The sequence below is a fragment of the Lichenostomus cassidix genome, chromosome 1Aa (assembly GCF_008360975.1).
Source record: "Lichenostomus cassidix isolate B80296 chromosome 1Aa, HeHo_3.0, whole genome shotgun sequence".
In the NCBI taxonomy this organism is placed as follows: domain Eukaryota; kingdom Metazoa; phylum Chordata; class Aves; order Passeriformes; family Meliphagidae; genus Lichenostomus; species Lichenostomus cassidix.
In genome coordinates, this window is record NC_139480.1 from 8,999,496 (window position 1) to 9,018,422 (window position 18,927).

The window sequence follows — 18,927 nt, forward strand, 5'->3', positions numbered from 1 at the left end:
AGAAAGTCACTGGGAAAGTTCCCTGATGACCAGAAAAAAAGCAAGCACTGTACCCATCTTCAAATAGGAGATCCACAAGAGAACTACCAGGCAGTGGTGTAGCAACTAATGTGGCCAGTAGCATTCCTGGGAAAGTTACAGAGCAAGCCCTCCTAGCAGCCACGTCCAAGCAGACAAAGGACAGGAAGGTTATTAAAAACAGACAGCATGTGTTTAACCCCAGGCAAATCACTCCATCAGGCTTTCAGCATGATCAACTATAACATCCTTATAGCCAAATTAGGGAGACCAGTACAGTGGATGAAAAATAGACTGAACTATCAGGCTCAAACTGGTTGTGGTTATTTGTATCACGTCCAACTGTTGGCATGTTACTATTTGTATCCTTCTGACTAATGATATGCAACGTCTCTGCTACTGATGTGAGCAAAGGCATAGAATACACCCTCAGCAAATCCCAGCTCGGAGAGCAGTAGATAAACTGAAAGGCAGTGCCACTGACAAGTGGGAGGATGAGCTGGCAGGAACCTCTTGAAGAATGACAAGTGCAGAGTCCTATACCTAGGAAGGAGTAACTCCATGCATCAGGGTAGCTTGTCCCAAAAGCAGCTTTGCAGGAAACCTCCAGATGAAACACATTTCAGCCGTGTGCTGTTGTGATGAAGAATGCCAGAGGCAGACTGACGTCTGCTAGCTTAAGTGTGGCCAGAAGGCTGGATAAAATGATTCTTCTCAATATGTCCAGCCATTGTGAATCTACATTAGGAGTCCAGTGTCCAGTTTGGGGCTCACGAGTCCTGGAATGACACTGACATCGTGGAGCCAGTCATCACGATGGTGGTCCAGCACTGAAGCAGAGACCCAAAGAAGCTGTAAAATCTCCATCCGTCGGGACATTCAAAACAGCTGTTCGAGGTGTGGAGCAACCTGACCTCATTGGCTCTACTCTGAGGGGTCTGATTCAGGGGCTGCCCTCCAGGCGTGTCTTCCAGTCCCTCTCACTCTTGCTTTGGGCAAGCGAGGCTCCTTCAAGCTCTGACTACTCGTGAGCGCGTCCTTGTACGCAGAGAGGAGGAGAGCGAGAGGCAGCACCCGCGGGGGTGGCAGCGGGTCCCCGCTCGGCCGCCGAAGCTGCGGCGGGTGCGCGGGGCGGGGGCGGCGGTGCCTTTAAAGCCGGGGCGCGGGGCGGGCCGGAGCGCGGGGGGAGCCGCCCGCCCGGAGCATGCGCTGCGCTGCGCGGGGCGGCGGAGCGCGGCGGGCGGCACCGCCGCACTCCCCCGGCAGCCGCGGCGGCAGCCGGCGAGTCCCAGCCCGGCCCCGGCGCTGCCGCCGCTCGGGGCCGTGGTGGCGGCCTCGGAGCCCTGAGCGCCCGCGGGGGAGCGCGGCTGCGAGCCGCCCCCCAGCCCGGTCTGCGCCCGGCGGGAGAGGCGGCGAGCCGCGGCGGCCATGGGCAACGAGGCGAGCCTGGAAGGAGGCGAAGGGATGGGCGCCTTCCCCGAAGGGGCGGCGGCAGCCGGGGATGGCGGCGGCTCCGCGGCCCCCTTGCAGAGCCTGGTCCCGGCCGGGGTGGAGGCGGACCTGAGCCAGCTGAGCGAGGAGGAGAGGAGGCAGATCGCCGCTGTCATGTCAAGGGCGCAGGGGCTGCCCAGAGGGAACCTCGCCGGCGCGGAGCCGCCTCCCATGCAAAGGCATGCACGGAAAATCTCCCTTCTCCCGCTCCTCCCTTCCCCCTTCTCCGTCTCCTCGCGGTGGGGCGGGGGGCGAGTCGCAATACGATCCGGGCCCGCTGCACCCGGAGCCGGTGTTCCATTTTGCTGGCAGAGGGAGGGAAGGGGTGGCTGCCCGGGCGCGGGCACCAGGACGGAGCCTGCACCCTCTGGTTTTTCCCACTACAGTGGTCTCTGATGATAACGGCGGTCCCCAGTTCCGTGGGCTGCGCCCTCCTTTCTTCCCTTGCACTGATCTGGAGCACGGGCAGTTTCTGTGTCTAGGGCGGGGAGAGAGAGCTGTGCAGACACCGTTCTGGTTTTCTGTGTGCGGGTGTGTGCTTTACGGGGCTGGATGCCCCACGACTCTGGTTGTAGCCAGGGAAGCTCTCCCCCGAGGCGGATGGGTTCTGCAAGCGTCTGGAGAGAGGATCTTGTTGAATCTTCCAAAGCTGTTGGGCATAATACCTTTGCTGGCTGTTACTCTGCCAGTTCTGAACCTCTACAACTATCATTTGGCTTCATTAAATAGTCATGGGTTGAGGAGGTCCGTTTCAGTCTATTTTTTCTCCCTTATTTTTCTTCTCGATTTCCCCCCCTCTTTTGTTGTAAGGGGAGAAGCCAAATAATAGATTGAGTTGATTCCCACGGCATTCAGTGTTCTGGATAGTCATGGCTTTACCTCACTGTGCCTCTGCGAAGGCTGGGGTAATCTCCTTCCCCGTTCTTTCCCTGCCCCTCAGCAAATTCACAGCCCGACGTGCAACAAGCCCGCTCCCCCGTGTCGCTGTCCGCGGTGCTGAGCCACCAGCCCTGCCCGGCCCCGTGTCGCTGTCCGCGGTGCTGAGCCACCAGCCCTGCCCGGCCCCGTGTCGCTGTCCGCGGTGCTGCACCTCCTCCCACCCCGGCCCGTCATCCAAGGCCGGCGCCTCTGTTGCTCTCCGACTCCGGGGCTGGGTGTGTTGTTTGTCTTGAAGGAGGAAGCTGAAAGGAGCCTTCTCCATTAACTGTTTCATGGCGCATTGACCTCACCCCACATAAATGCATATTCAGTTTATATAATACCAGGTTTATATAAGTGAATTCTAGAAGAGAGGCAAGGAGGGTGGGACTAAATTAATTTTTGGACAAATTACTGGAGTCACTGAGGTTATACCTGAGATGATGGTCTCCATTTTTTAAAACTGGAAGTCAAATCTTTCTATTTCATGTCTTGTTTAATTATTGATCAGGCATTACCATTGTGTGTAAAATAAAATTTTCCATTCAATTTAGGTCTCTGGTCAGCTTCTATAGATGTTAATGAGGAAAAGAAATATGCTTTAGTTCCATTAAACTAAGCTCAAAATTCCATTTTGTGTAACTGTCTATGAACAAAGACATAAGTCCTTTGAAACTTTATTTTCTTGCTAATATTCTAGTAAAAAGTAAGATAAATATTCTTGCAAGATTTCAGAATAGGCTGAACTCTTTACAATGCGAATATCTCTGCATTTATAAATGGCTGCTTTCCTACAAACATACTTATGTGAGAAGCTACTTTGATCTTGTTAGCATGCCATACTTCCACCCTCTATTTAAAGAAAAGGCACTCTAAATTTGTGAATTACAGCCTTTACCTTATGTCAGGATGTCAGCTTTGACTATTATAGCAGTTCCCATCATAGTATCTTTGTTCCTGTCTCACTGTAATGAAGTTACTACTTGTCTTGTCTCTTGTTTTGTGGCTTTATTTTCTCCTCTTGCCCACCTCTCTTTGCTATTGAGATGTACCAAGAATGGTACGGGCAATTATCAAGAACCCAATACAAACAAAACCCTTGGAGTAAGACTCTTTTAAGTATTAAGGATCCCCCTCTTCCAGACTAAAACTGGAACTAGGTTTTTTGTTTGTTTGTTTTTTTCCCCAGTTCAGATGTTAAGTGTGATCAAAAGAGGAATTCCAGCTTTCAGTTCAGCAGTGTCCTTATTGTAGTGTCTGTCAGTTTTTAACATGTTAACTGGATTTTTCCTTTGTGATTTCCATTATCACATTAGAGGTTAATAATCATTTCCTATTCTAAGTGCTTTCATTCCTGCTCCCAAAGTAACCCTAGTCTTAAAGTGTACAAATTCCTCATGATTGCTAGTGTTCTGGGGTAACAATTTTTGCAAATGCAGACTTTTTAAATAGTAAGTAATGTATGTGCCAGGTAATGTAGTTGCCACCTTAAAATGAATTTTGTACCTTCTAGAATTTCTGTAGGCTTTGAGCTTTTAAGCCTTGTGAATTTTCATGTAAGCATTTAGATCTAGAGCTCCTAAAGTTAACTGCCTATTCAGATGTACTTCCTATTTTTTTAAAATGTTTTATTCTCAAGGTTCCAATCAAATGTTTAGGATCTGTGGAAATCTTTCTATCCTATTTCAATTACCAGTCTTCAGAAAATCATGGTTGGGAAATTGGTCTGAAACAAACACAGTCAATTTGTAAGGAAGTTCCATTTGTTCCAGCTTCATCAAATGACTCTGGAACTGTGCCAGTGTCCACTTGCTGAGGAACTGTTCTATATCTGAAAGGAATAGATGATCAGCTGAATATATGACCGTGTAATACATCTGCTTGGAGTGTTGTTTTTTTTTTTCTTCCAGTTGATTGAGTTGTTCACAATAGATATCAATAAAAAAATTGCTGCATTTTGATAGGAAATTCTAAGAAGTCTTGCTGACTGTCACATTTCTGAAGTATATTTATGGTGTATTTTCCAGAAAAAATATATATCCTTAGTGTCATCAGTCTATTGACCAAAAAAAAAAAAAAAAGTTTAGTCACTGGGGTATGTGTAAGTTCATACATATCTTGTCAGTAAACATGAGAAGATCTAACTGTCTTTGAGTTGCATTGTTGCTGCATTTGTCTTTGAAACTATTTATACTGATGAATGAGGAAAGGCATACCTTCCTAATAGGTGTTTATAGTTATGGAATTCAAGAACTAGACCAATAGTCTTTTTGTTAAATCTCTGCTTACTCCAAAGTAATCTTTGATTTGGCTGTGATATGTAAATGAATAGAGATGAGTTCCATGAATCAAAGACCAAAGTGAGGGGAAACATAGCAGCCCAAAGAAAAGCATTATGTGAAGGAGAACTTAATTATTTCATTTATTTGCTCTGGTTTGAAGGCTTTAAAACAATTGTGGGTTTTTCATGATTCAAAATGTTTGAAAGTTAGAAAATTCTTTCAAATAAATACAAGATTTAGTTTGAGGATTCTAATTCTCCAGTTCAATTTAAATTTTTCAATGTCAGCCTGTAGCCGGTTGTAAAATGGTTGTAGAAAAGAAGGCTTCAACTCCCAGGTAACTCAAAGTAAATGGAGCAAGTCCTGGCTTTTGACAGAAGTAACATTTCTCAAGAAGCTTGTCTTTTCAATGCTTTTTCCTCCACTAGTTAACCACGCTCTGTCTCCATTGCTTAGAAACATTGTTATGTACAAAGGCAAGACAAGTCAAGTCTTCAGAATACACTAGCAGCCTTGAAGAGAATCATCTGAGTTTATTTCCTAGATTCATGGGTTTTTATCTCATTTCAAGTCCTGATATCTGATCAGGTGGAAACTTGTGGAACATATTATTTGACAAAAATGCAAGCTGGAGAAAAATTCTGTTCCAGTAGGAATTCACAGTTACTTTTTCTTGCTAAAGTCCAAGTGAAATTTCTGAAAACATTTTGGGTTTTTTTGTTTGTTTTTTTTTTGTTTGGGGTTTTTTTCCATCCCCTCTCTCTTCACAGTGTAAGGTTAGGGCATGACACTCTACTTCCAGACCAGATTTTCAGAATTTACAGAATTTCAATAGTACTGTGGATTTTTTTTTTCCCCCTCTTCTTTTTCACTCTTATCATTGTTGAATGAAGCCTTCCAAGAACTTGAAGATTTTCTAACATGAGTGCTGGAAGTATACCAGACTGCTGCTAATAGACTAGTTGAAATGTTTTCATATAATAAGCAGTGCCTCTTCAGATGAACCTAGAGTGCTTATCTAAATAAGAAGAAACAGCTGCAGGTAGACCTACCTAGTTGTTCACGAGAGTATAAAATTACTCTTTTAGCAAGCAAAGTTGCCTAATATTTGGAAGAATTAGATTATCATTGGGCTTTTCTGAGCTATCCTCTTTATGAGTTAATCAATGTTCACTGACGCCAGTGAAAAAACACCTACTCACTTCACAGGGTTGGACATTAAGGTCATAAATTTCCAAGTATTGTGGTCAATATGCACACAAGAATGGGAAAGGACAAACGGAATTGTGGAAGGCTGGAAATAGTTTGTAGTTAATAGTTAATACGTTGACAAGTATTACTTGTGGAAATTTTTAATTGACAGAAAAGTCAGATACAAGATTACAACAATCCTGTGTCGTGAGAATTACACACACAGAAATGTCTACCATTTAGCTTTGTCCTTTTGTATTGCCATTGCTAGCCATGTAATGGAAACTATTAACCAGAACCACTGGTAATCTCATGATGACGTTAACAATGTAAAATACATTTTTTAATGTGGTTACTGTAGACGGTTCTGCAGACTCTTAAAACTCTTAAACAAAATTGTGCATTTATTTATTTATTTGTCAAGGAAGGCAGTTAAATGTAATACGTGATTGTTTATTTTGCTCAGGGATACGCAAGAAGAATTGTCATGTCTGGAAGACTAAGATCACAGTTGACTGGTTCTCTCAAAGTGAAAAGCGAGAATTTTATATTTGCAGTATTTCTGTGACACTGAGGAGAACACCGTATCTTCCAGCAGAAGCTCAGTGATAGCACTGAATAGAATATTTTATTACATCCCTGAGCATTAGCAGCAAATACAATATTATTTTCCCCAGCTACAGCCAAGTATAGCAACAAGTAGAATACTTTGCCACATGTGAAGCCATGCTCTTGATTTTGGTTCCTACATTCTTAGTTTCATCTTCTCCTGTATGAACATATAGCAAAATATTGTTGCAAGGATTTTTCCCAATTCTCTAATGAGATTTTTTTTTTTTTTAATACTGGGCAGTGTTGGGATGGAATTTCTGGGATGATGCTGAGAAAGAGTATGGTAGCTATTGGCAAACAAAGGTAAAAGGGTTCAGGGCTAACTGTGAACTGGCATCTGTTTTATCTGATGGAGAACTCTTCTGATTTGTGAGTGCATAGGTGCCAAAATAAATACTTAACAAAGAACTGTGTGCTCCTTAACATACATGAATTTTAGGAGTTTAAATCCCTGCTGCATATTGAATTGTAAATATATGCAATTTTTATACAAGTAACCAGAACACAAGTACATAAGCATTTTGCATTGTGCATTGGTTTTTTTGTACGGCTGTACTTTAATCTGCTAATTTTGACATTTCTGTGTCTTTTAGTCTTCTGTACCGCTGTTTTTGTATACCAAGGAGCAGCTGGAAAGTTAATCATTTGGATATAGGTATAATAGGAAGATCTAGCTTTGAGTTCTTCAGAATTCTGGAAAAAAAAAGAGGTGTCTGGATAAATGTTATAGTATTACATTATTTTCTAAAGAATAAAACAATGTATGACTGAATATTTGTATAAGCCTTTAAGGAACAATGATTTTTTAAATACTTTTTACACTCGCCTTGTTATAAGCCTTAGTCTTGAAAACACTTAAGCACTGAGAAACTTCACAGCACTACCAGTGCACTTTCAGGTTTACTGATACATCTTATTTTATCTCATTTTTCTAGTATTATGCATTATTTTAATTTTATTACATTTTCTCTCTGCAGACACCCTGAGCCTGATACAAGCCACCGTCCCAGACAACCAGGTAAGCCTCCAGATCCAGGACCACCAGGTTTAAGTAAAAGCAGAACAGTAGATGTGCTGAAGACAGAACAAAGGGCACCTGGACGGAGCCCTTCCACTCTTAGTCTACGGGAATCAAAATCCAGGACTGATTTTAAAGAAGATCAGAAGCCAAGTATGATGCCCAGTTTCCTCTCAGAAGCCAGTCCATTCAGTGCAGTCACTTCAGTTGTGAACAAATTCAATCCTTTTGATTTGATATCGGATTCAGATACAACCCATGAAGAAGCCGGTAAGAAACAAAAAGTTACCCCAAAAGAGCAAGGGAAACCTGAGGAGCAGAGGAGCCCTGCGAAACATGCAGCTCAGCCACAGCCTCCGAAGCCAGCTGTTCAGCAGCAAGGACCTGCCAGACAGACTGAGTCTTCCAAGCCAGTGCCTCAGCAGCAGCCTGGGGAACCAAAGCAAGTTCAGAAACCAGGCCATGGCCAACCAGCAGATGCTAAGCAAGAGCAAGCGAAACAACCGCCCCAGCCGCGAGGACCACAAAAATCTCAGCCGCAACCGTCAGAACCAGCGAAACCAGTTCAACAACAAACTTCTGCAAAACCTTCATCAGGCCCAGCAAAACCATCCCCACAGCAACCAGACAGTGCTAAAACGACATCCCAAGCACCACCTCCCACAAAACCATCATCACAGCAGCCAGGACCTGCGAAACAACCATCGCAACAGCCTGCGCGACAAGGAGGCCCTGTAAAGCCATCTTCCCAGCAGGCAGGGCCTCCAAAGCAGCCTTCTCAGCAACCTGGACCTGAAAAGCCATCTGCTCAGCAAACGGGACCTGCAAAACAGCCACCGCAGCCGGGATCTGGGAAGCCACCTCCACAGCAAACAGGGCTTGTAAAACAAGTGCCACCCCAGGCAGGGCCTACGAAACCACCTTCTCAGACTGCAGGGCCCACAAAGCCCCCGGCGCAACAACCAGGACCTACAAAACCACCCGGCCAGCAGCCAGGGCCTGAAAAACCCCCGCAGCAAAAGCAAGCTGGTGCAAGCCAACCCCCCGAGTCCACCCCAAAGAAAACCTTCTGCCCTCTTTGTACAACCACCGAGCTGCTGCTGCACACTCCTGAAAAGGCCAACTACAACACGTGCACCCAGTGTCACACTGTAGTCTGCAGCCTCTGTGGATTCAATCCTAATCCTCATATCACAGAGGTGAGTAATTTTCAAATTGATGTTCACTACCAGGGCAAAGAATGAAGTTTATTTTTGTTGTGTTGAAACATCAGATGTGTATCATCATTATCATGATGTATGTCATCATGGTAACTTAACAAGTTCAGTGAAAAAATTAATGCTATTTCAGAAAACTGCTTATGAGTAAAGCAGCAAAACTGGAGAAAAAAAAAAAGAAGGTAATGGTTCTCTACTCATATAGATTTAAAAATATGTTCTCATCTCTTCATATAAAAAGAGGAGAAACCCCAATGTGACTTCTGTCTCATTTTGATTGATTTTAAGCACCCACTGTCTGTGTTTATAATCTGATCTCAATACACATTCGCAAATATATATTTATAAATATTTTTTTCTTCTATAAGAAGAAAACTAAGAAGAACTTCTATAAGAAGAAAACTAACTAAGAAAAAAAAAACAGTCTCCATATCTCGAGTGTGTGGCTTAGAACAGGATGTGGAGTGGATTTGCTTTACAACTGTTTTCAGTGTTCATTAGTTGAAAGCCTGAATCATGAGTTTGACTTGGTGGTATGGTGGTTATTTCGTTCTCGTGGGATGTTAAGAAAGTTCTCTGTGGACAATATCTAACCTTGATCACCATTCTTGCTGTAATTCTATAGCATAAAAATGGAATAAAAATCAATATTAGGACTTCAAAGGAATTTATTTTAACCTGATATTTGTGGTAGCTTGATTTATTGCTTATACATATCCTTTATTGCTCTGCTTGGGAATAAGGCTTCATGTGATTGATCTCTTCTCACTGCTTGAACAGCTTCTTGCACATCTGGATATGCTGATTTTAAATTTGCAATGTAGTTTGGGCTTATTTTCAGTACCAACACTTTTATAAATTTATAGAAATTCAAGCATTGTGGACCTGACACCAAAGGCTAACTAATGATAAATAGTCAGAAGGGATATTTGGAAAACTCTTTTTTGTCTTGCTTTGGTATTAGTTTAGCTGATCTGAGATTCACACAGGAAGAAGTACAGACTGCTACTGTATTTTGAGTCTGATAAATAGTACCTATATATTTAAAATTTAATCAAAGAATTTCTGAAACTGGAAAGGTCCTTTGAATATGGTGTAGTCTAAGCTTCTGCTCAAAGTAGTGTCACCTAAAGTAGGTTTAGCCAGTATTGAATATCTTTAAGGAGGCTTGGCAGTCTTTCTGAGCAACCTGTGTTCTCAGCACCACCATGATTCAAGGACATTGCTAGCTGTTGGTTTACTTTCCAGTGCACATGTTTATTTGGGGGTACCTGGTAACAAACAGCAGACTTTTTGCATACAGAAATATGATCTATTGATTTGTTGTTAAAATTGCAAATTTAAGCCTGAAAGGCTAATTGCAGTAACTACTTGCAGGTAGCTCATTGCTTGGTTTAGGAGTATAAGGTTATCTTTGAGTTTAGGGAAGTTGAGGATTGAGATAGCTGGCAATAAATCCTAGACTGGACAAGGAGGGTCCTGAACAGCTGTGTGCAGAAACCTCAGAGTGTCTGCAACTAACCAGGTGTCTATATTTCAGGATCTACATGAAGAAAGGCCATTCTGGCCTGTTGGTGTAAAAAAAGATATATTTATATATTACAGGCAAGAAATGTGATGTATTGAAGTCAAAGAGGAAGTTTTGTTACAATCCTTTTTCTTTGCCTTCAAGTTCTGACAGTCTTTTTAGGCCACAATTTCTTACATTTATTTGCGAGTGTTGAGTTCATTTCCATGGTGTGGTCCCGAAGTCTCTTGGAGCCCCAAGTTTGTCTCCCTTTAAAAGCTTCAGATTTCCCATGGAAATGGTCAACAACTTTGGTGTGTTCAAATGAAACAGGTTTTGAGAGAGAGTTTATATACGAAGATTTCCAAGTATTTGGAAATTCTGTGAATAACTACTAGTTTTTGAAGTGTGTACTCTGTAAGTGTGAAATTCAGGACTTTTAGACAATAAATACAGCTGCATTTAAGACTAACTGATTGCATACATATGTAAAAGCAGATTTGAATTTCATATTACGCATTGAAATAAACACAGGATATGCATTTATTTCATGATGAAATCATTCCAGTAAATGAAGGTATTGGACATCTAATTTATTCAGCCATTAGTTCCAATCTCCTGACTCCCACTCAGGCTTTTCTCATTTGCTCAGTTTTGCTCCACCAGCTGTCTTGCTGAAACTTTGTTGTGGGTGTCCTGCTCCAGTGTGCCATTGAAGTGTGACAAAAATCACAGCTGACTTTATTACTGAACATTGGGATCAAAGTAATAGAACCCACTCTGGCACATACAAAAAATTCACTTGTTTCAGCTGCCAAGGGTCCTGCTTGAGTTATTATCAAATTTTCCTTCCAGTTTCTGTTTTCTTTCAGTATATTATTAACAAAAGTTTCTGATTCCTTTTTTACAATACTTTACCCATTTCTTCCCCTCCATCAGGAAAATCATTGTTTGTGACTTGGCTGTCAGTTTTCTTGTTTATGATGCAAGTTTTTTCTTTTGGCTTCTTGTATTTTCAGTTCTCCTGTAGTATTGTTGACCAAAAATCTGTTTCTTACCTGTGAATTTTCTGACTGTATTGTTATACTTTGGCTTTTTTTGCCATGTTTCATGATTCTGGAATCCTGCACTGTGCTTTCCCCATGTCCTTTATAACTGCTGATTCTATTGCTTATGTTAAATGCATTACTGATTGGGAAACAATAATTTCAAATTGGATGTGGAGAGTGGAAGGCATTTATTTAGAAAAATATTGACTTTTGATTTCTACAATTTTCCCTTGTACAGCTGCTTGAGTTGTTTTCCTAAAATACTCTTCTTACAAGTTTCTTACAAGGTAGCTCAGTCTCCAAAACTAATCAAGTGAGTAATTTTTCCAGTGTAGATCTTCCTAAATTTCAATGTCCTGTATTTCTAGCTGATTCTGAAAAGAATTTAACAAACTTTACAAACTGGCTTAGGAAGTGGATTGCATATATTGTAAAGCCAATTTAAAAAGTGCAGTTAAAAATTTAAATAATTTTATTCATTTAAACCTCTATTTAAAATACAGTAGTACATGCACTCTCTCTGTTTTAACTCACTAGAGAGAACTCTGTAACTAAGAGCAGAAAGTGATACCTGTATTGCCACAAGGTCAGACCCCTTGAACTCTTTCTCTGAACCATCTGACATTGCAGTCCACTTGGGAAAGAAGGATAGTTGGCATCTTGCTTTTGTACAGCAGTCTAGAGAGAAAACACACCATACATAAATGTTCAGTAACATATGTCTCTCTAATCTGTCTAGGTATTCATACTCTGCTCATCACCATGGCACATGACTGCCTAGCAACAGTTGCATAAAGTAATGGAAAAAATTATATAAGCAGGTTTGAGGACTGGTACTCTATTCCATTTTCCTTTCATGTACATCAGAACCTTGTAGGAAGTGTATATTTTATTGCGTGGTAACTTATTTTTTCTAATTTTCTAATGAACCACTAGCAACAGAAGCCAGCACTTCCCAAGAAAAGATTCAGCCCTTTAGAACATTCAAATTGAAGTAGGCTTTCTGAAAATGAGCAAAAATATCTTGAGGAACTATCCATTTTTTTAAATGCTTATGTACAGTTTTTGATGAAGCTAGGCAAAAAGCATGAGCTGCTATAGTTAAATCTGAATGATCAGTGCATATGCTCAATAGGTGGAGTAAATTTTCATTCCTTGTGAACTGGTTGTTGGAAAATATAAGCAAAACAGACTAAGCAAGGGCTTAAACAGTGATAACAATGTCATTACATTCTTTATGGGTGTCATCTGTAAAGCTGATGATCAAGTGGAGTGTTAAAGCTGTTAATGTTGGACACTTGGCTGTGTGTGGGCTCTGCTCCTTGAGCACACCTGGGATGTGAATCTCTGCATATGTGGATGCCTGTCTTCTAGGTGGTTTTGAGGAGGGGTTATTATACAAGAATTTTATCTATATTAGTCTGTATTTCATCCATTGTTTCAGTTTTCTTTTAAGAGACCATTTAAAATTCATTTTGGAGCCAGGTATCATTTTATACATAGATATTTAATGAAAATTGTACATTCAGATAATACTCAGAAGCTGTGTGTTGATGTAGAATTTGTTTACTTGCCAAAAGCTCTCTGGGTGGAGGTAAAGTGAATTTTAAAAAATATTTTATTATTTCTGACTACTTTTTCAAACAATGTGTCTGTATCAAAGCTGACTTAATCATAATGGAAAAATGAAGAGGGATAAAAAATTCCAAGAGGAAGGATAAGAAGCCCTAAACAGTCCACTATCTCAAAGTGGAATGTATGGTCTCTGATCATGTAGAACTTTTTACTGGATTGCACATTCATTTTTCAATTCAACATGAAAAATTTGTTTTAACCCTATCTGAAATATTTACCTTTTTTTGTTATTTTAAGTTTTTTGGGGGGCAGAAATGTCTTTTTTTTACTTTTTTTGGTAGGGCTAGAAATTTTCTGTATCAATTGCACTACAAACTATTGCCTTGATTTTTTTTTTCTTTCTTTCTGCCTCTGCTTTTATTTGCAATCATATCACAACATTTGATTTAAAAATATTTTGGTTCAAATCTGTATAATGATTTTTGTTATTAGTGTTTGTTTTTATTAAAGTCCTGCAGCTCTAAGTACCCTAAACATACTTGGGCATGAAGTAGGATCAGTAACTAAACAGAATTTAAACAGCCAGAAGGGCATTAATTTTCTTAGTTATTGTCATTATTATTAGGTTGTATAGGGAGAACGATATATAATTTTTTAAAATAAGGAAGATGGCTGTAATTCTTGTGGTGAATCCAGATAAGTTTTGCTTATACTTCCAATAAAATTAATAGAAATTACTCTATTAAATCTTTGTTGATTACATGACAGTAAAGGAAGCCGTTGATTGAAGTATTCCCTGTGGTTTGCAGTCTAGACCCTGCTGTGTTGTAGTAGTGCATAAGAACTGGAATAAAACTTGGACTGGAAATTATATATAAACAAGAATAAAACTGCCATCACTGTGGGTAGTGACATAACAAAATCTTAAGTTTTTTAACATCAGGAAAAATAGCTTTGAAACTGTACACCCTCTGTGAGCTTGGGGGGAATATAAGGGTTATATAAGTAAAGCAGAACAAACTAGAAAAAATCAAGGATCTAAATCTGATTATCAGCTGTTGTAATCATCATGAGTTTTATAGAAATTGATTTTAAAAACTCCAATAAAACCCAACGCTTTTTTAAATTTCTCAAATTTTTAATTAAGATATCAACTCTTAACTGTGCTGAAGTAAAGCTAGAGGAGTCCTGTAAAACAGGATGGACTTTAGTCTGGATTCAAATTGATCAAAGAGCAGAGTCAAACAAACCTTGTTTGGTTGTCATTTAAAGCAATAAAAGAGTGAAATATTTGCTTTGGTACAAAGAGTACTTGGGGTGTTCCAGTGTCACTAACAGTCCAATTTCTATGTAAATGGGCATTATTCACAATTTTTGTGATAAAATGAAGTTAGTATAGTTCCTGCAGTTCTGCCCCTAGCCACAGCTGCCACACAGACATTTGGGAAAATTGTAAAGATCCTCAAATAGAAGGGTTATGGAAGTACAGGATACTGTTTCTCTCTGTGGAATATTCTTAAACAAACTCCCACATTGTTTCTGTCTTAGAGGAAGACTGTGTGCCTACAGTTCTGCTTTGCTTTAAGGATTAACTGTAGAAATAGCAGTGATGCCCTGGGTTTTTTTCCCTTTTTGTTTTTTTCTTTCCCTTTTACATAAGGGGCAGAACATAGAGGCAAACCCCCTCTGCATGGGGAATAGTTTCCCAATAATTTAATTGAGCAATATTCTACAATATGTTGGAGTGTTTTCTCATTAGTCCAGAAAGCTGGCCCGTCCAGTTTTTACCACAAGTAAATAATAAATTAATCTGCATAGCTAAAGATGTCAACTGCAGTCAGCCATCTGCGCCAGTATTGCTGTTGCTCAGCAACTGTAATTTACTACTATGTGAGGCCATGTGATGTGGAGATGGTGTTTGCTGGGTAGTCACTGGGCAGGCAGCACAGCCCAGCCCTGCTCTCACCAGACAGCTTAATCCTTTTCATGATTCTCTCAGTGCAGCACAGATGAACTTTGTTAACCTTTTCTTTGCCGCTCTCTTGATTTGCTGTTAAATCTTATGTTAAGCATTCACTTGTTTCTAGTATATTAAATCTCAGTGAAGTTAATGAAAGCAAGGAGTATTTGTTGCAGTACTGCATGATGCAGTGCACTGAGCTCTGTTTAAAAGTCTTTTTCCTTGTCCTGTGCATGAGGCAGCTGAATCATATCCTTGGCTATAAAAATTAATTTTTAGATATCCTGAGATACTGGAATTCAAAAAAAAAAAAAGTTAAAAGATTATGTTCACTCTTTTGCTTTATGATTCTAATTATGTAAGCTATAAAATAAAACTTCCCCTAACATTCATAATTCATATGCAAACTATAGATTTTTTTGGTAATTTAAGCAGAGTAGTAGAGTATGTTTTAAGATTGTGATAACTGCATAATATAATTCATCCAGTAGTGTTTAGTAGCTTTAGAATAGCTAAGTAATATTTAAGAATAGTTTCTCAATATACCTGTTTCAAAAGTTTGCTCCAGCATTGGTTTAGCACCAAACTACAGAGATTGTAGCCATTGCTGTGGTTTGTGGAATGGATATCCATGGACCGTGCTGTTGACTAGAATCTAGTGTCATGTTTGTGAGCATCTTGAGTCAGTGTTCCCTGATAAACTCATCTGATACCTGAAAGAAAGGTAAATATGTATTTTGCAGTGATGATCTATTTGCCTGAAATGAGGATCAGTTGCATGCTGTGTACAATAGTTAAATGTTTGGTTCAGTGTAATTACTTTGAAGGGCTGAGTTCTTATTAATGGAAGGATGGTGTAGAAGAAAAAATTGTCTCCAGCATTGCACAGGCTTCTTTAGAAGATATTTTTACTTGTATGTTGACACACTAATTTAATTTGGTTTGTTATAGTTATTCTTTGTTCATAACAGGATTTTCAGATTTAGTTTCTTGTCTCTTACAGTATTCTACCACCCTGCATGAAGCTGCATAAAATCATGTGCTTGAGCACTTTATTTTTCACGTTTCTCTCATCATCTTGGCAAAAATGTCTGCTAAGAGCCAATTCTGGATTAGTCACTGCTCTTTGAAATTGTCAGGGACCAAATAAGTTGCTGTGTTTTCAGACTAGAATCTAATTTAATCAATAAAGCAATATCGATAAAGCTTTGGAGCTGAGCAATGTCAGCAAAGTCCATTTACATATCTCTGGCAATGCAAAGGCTTTATAAATATTTACATTTATGTGGTTAATTTTTTATGTATATCTTTAAGTTCCTTTTTATAGCAGCAAATGCCTTGTCTAAATGAGAATGACACCCATTCCCTTAGAATGCAGCTGTGCTCTGCAAAATGACTGTTAAAATGGCTTCTGAGAGCCACATTCATATTGTCTGCCAGTAATTTTTATACGAAATATGTTCAATCTGCAGATCAAAATTTATTTCTCATGTACATCTGGAAACATGGAATCAAGATAGATCCTCTTCCTCCCCTCCATCATCTGCAGGGATAGAAATTAAGCATGCCAGGCAATGCACTTGCTGACAGCTGTCCTATTGGTTTTGATGGGTTTGTGCCACTAGAATAAGCTTGAACCCTTTTTGAAGAAAGGAATAGACACTGGATTACCTTCAATTGTGTTGGCTTTGTTCGGGACAGGGAGAAGAACTGAACTGTAGCTCATGTTGACTATTAGCTTGCCTTTCTTATGCATTCATAATCTACGGAATGTAGTGTTATAATTTTTTTCAGATTAATTCTCCATGGATGTTGTTAGTAAAATAATGAATAAATTCATTTGGTGCTTCAGAGTAAAAGAGTTGATGTTATCGTTGATGAATACATAAAATACATTTTAATTACTTGTTTGTTTCTGAGGTTTTTGGTTTTTTTTGTTTGCTACTTGTTTCTGAGGGCATATAGTTTCTACAACAGTTAGAAAACAAAGCAGCAACTTTCTTTGTTCTGGACTTGAAATCTGAACAAAAATACTGCATGAAATCTGTCAAATATACAGTCCTAGCACTTATGGCACTTAATGGCATGGGTCTCGGAATAAAGAAAATCACTTACAACTTTCTTCTAGAAATAAGACCCAGCTCCCACCCCTATATACTGGTGTAAAAATAGACAGCTTGGGTTTCTCAGCATCAAAGAGGAATCTCCTTCACAGACAGGAATGGCTAAAGTTCACAAGTTCCTCTGGAAAAGTTTCCTTTTTAATTCTACATAAAGACATTAGAAATGTGGAGAAAGAAACTAGGAAGTCACAGAACTGCTGTCCAGGAACACCTCTAAGGATAGAGAAACATTTGGTTTTTAGGTATCTACAGCAGCAGTAAGTTTTACTTCATCTGTGATAACGTATAATAGCATCTGTATTTAATGGAAGCCAGCTCTGTTAAAATTTATGGAAAATCTCTGTAATTCCAGTAGAACAAACAGGCAAGTGTTTGATAGAAGACAATATCACATAGCACATTTCATTTTGAACTCCTGCTGTTCCAATCACAGGACTATAGTTTGTGCAGTTTTGTATTTGTTTGAAGATGTGTGTAAGCTATAATGACTTGAGGGTTTTGGCACTTAATGCCTCCCACTAAAATGCATGGGAGGAATTTTATGTTTAAACCAGAAAGATTTAAAAAATAATACAGTGAAGCAAAACTTCCTGCATTTTTCATTTTGAAGTTCAGCTGTAGCAGTAGCAAATTCAGTTTTTGTTTTGGAGACATCAGTTTTATACCAAGAATGTACATATGTGTATATATGTATATAATTTTTTTAATAAAGACAAAATAGTGACTGAGGGTTAAGGTTACAGGTACTTTATTTGAGGCCTTAAACGTGTCATGGTGACTTAAATTTAGATTTCCTGGAGGATGAATGGGAGTGGGTAGGCACCTGTTACTGCCCAGGTGTCAAAAAGAAGCAGAAGCAGTGAATCCCTATTGCAAAGGCATTTTCCAAATATCTGTAAAAATTCTGTGGATAGGGGAAAAAGCCATACCTTGCTTAGGTCCATTTAAAAGCTCTTCACAGATTCTTGTCTTTCTACACTGTAGAGTGGAGCCTACCTCCCTAACATAAGAAATTTTAGTTACTTTGCCAAAGCCAGACAACTGTGACAGCCTGGTCTTTGATTACACTTAAGCCCTAGAGAACCCTTAAGGATTCATCCAAAAATGGTACTAGTATGTATCTAATTAATTATATTGCTAATATTTAAAATCAAGTAAGGGAAGTGATCACTAATCAAACAAAATGGGAGTTAAACTAAATGTAATCCTTGCTCAAGTCCTCTGTACAGATCTCAACTTGATTCCTTTAATAATTCAAGACAGAGCTTAAACATGTGTTCCAGGTTTTTTTCAGTTGTTTTCACTTTTTAACAGTCACTTACTATATGGGTTGCAAGTAGATAGAGAATTGTTCAAACAATCTAAAAAAAATTACACTGAAAATGTAAGGGCAGCCTTGTTATGAATGGTAACTTTACAGCTGAGGCCAAAATTTGGCATGGCATTGTAAAGCTCTTAGTGAATTTATATTCCAGGGTGTGTGTTTATACCATGTTTATCGGAATAATTGGAATAACTGTGTTTTAGTGAGCTGCATCCAACTCTTAATTTTTGCTGCTGCAAAAATACAAGGCAGCAAGGTACACCAAAGTAATGAATTCATTGCCTCAGTCCATGACATCAGAGCTCCTTCTTTCCAGTGAGCTCTGATATTACACAGACAAAACCTTTTTTTGCATGTAGTGCCTCTAGATTTGTTCCATGGTGTATAGCAGAGATTTCATAGTATCACAGAATCATGTATGTTGTAAAAGATCTCTAAGATCTTTGAGACCTGAGTGAGAAACAGCATCCAGGAGTCTTCACCCTTAAGGGGCAAGAGACTTATGCTGTATGTCCTCCTACTTGTGGTTCCCTGTGTTGCAGTGGTGCCTGCAAATGCTGTAGCTGCATTTCACACACAGACTAAAGAAGAGGAGAACAGCTGCAAGTGACCTGCCTAAATATCTGCTTGCAGGTGCAGGCC

General features: G+C 39.7%; 1 protein-coding gene across 10 annotated transcripts in view; it reads left to right on the plus strand.

The window, feature by feature from the left end:
• Nucleotides 1-1,290: 1,290 nt before the first annotated feature.
• Nucleotides 1,291-18,927, plus strand: part of PCLO (piccolo presynaptic cytomatrix protein) — a 320,809-nt gene continuing 303,172 nt past the window's right edge. For 8 of the 10 annotated variants that reach the window (XM_085083378.1, XM_085083396.1, XM_085083387.1 and 5 more), the window contains exon 1: nt 7,437-8,729. In XM_085083378.1, coding sequence (XP_084939504.1) covers nt 7,452-8,729 — 1,278 coding nt within the window. In that variant the 5' untranslated portion in view covers nt 7,437-7,451. Of the gene's footprint in view, nt 1,689-7,436; nt 8,730-18,927 lie in introns of those variants that run through there. The other 2 variants (XM_085083444.1, XM_085083453.1) reach the window with 1 other exon arrangement.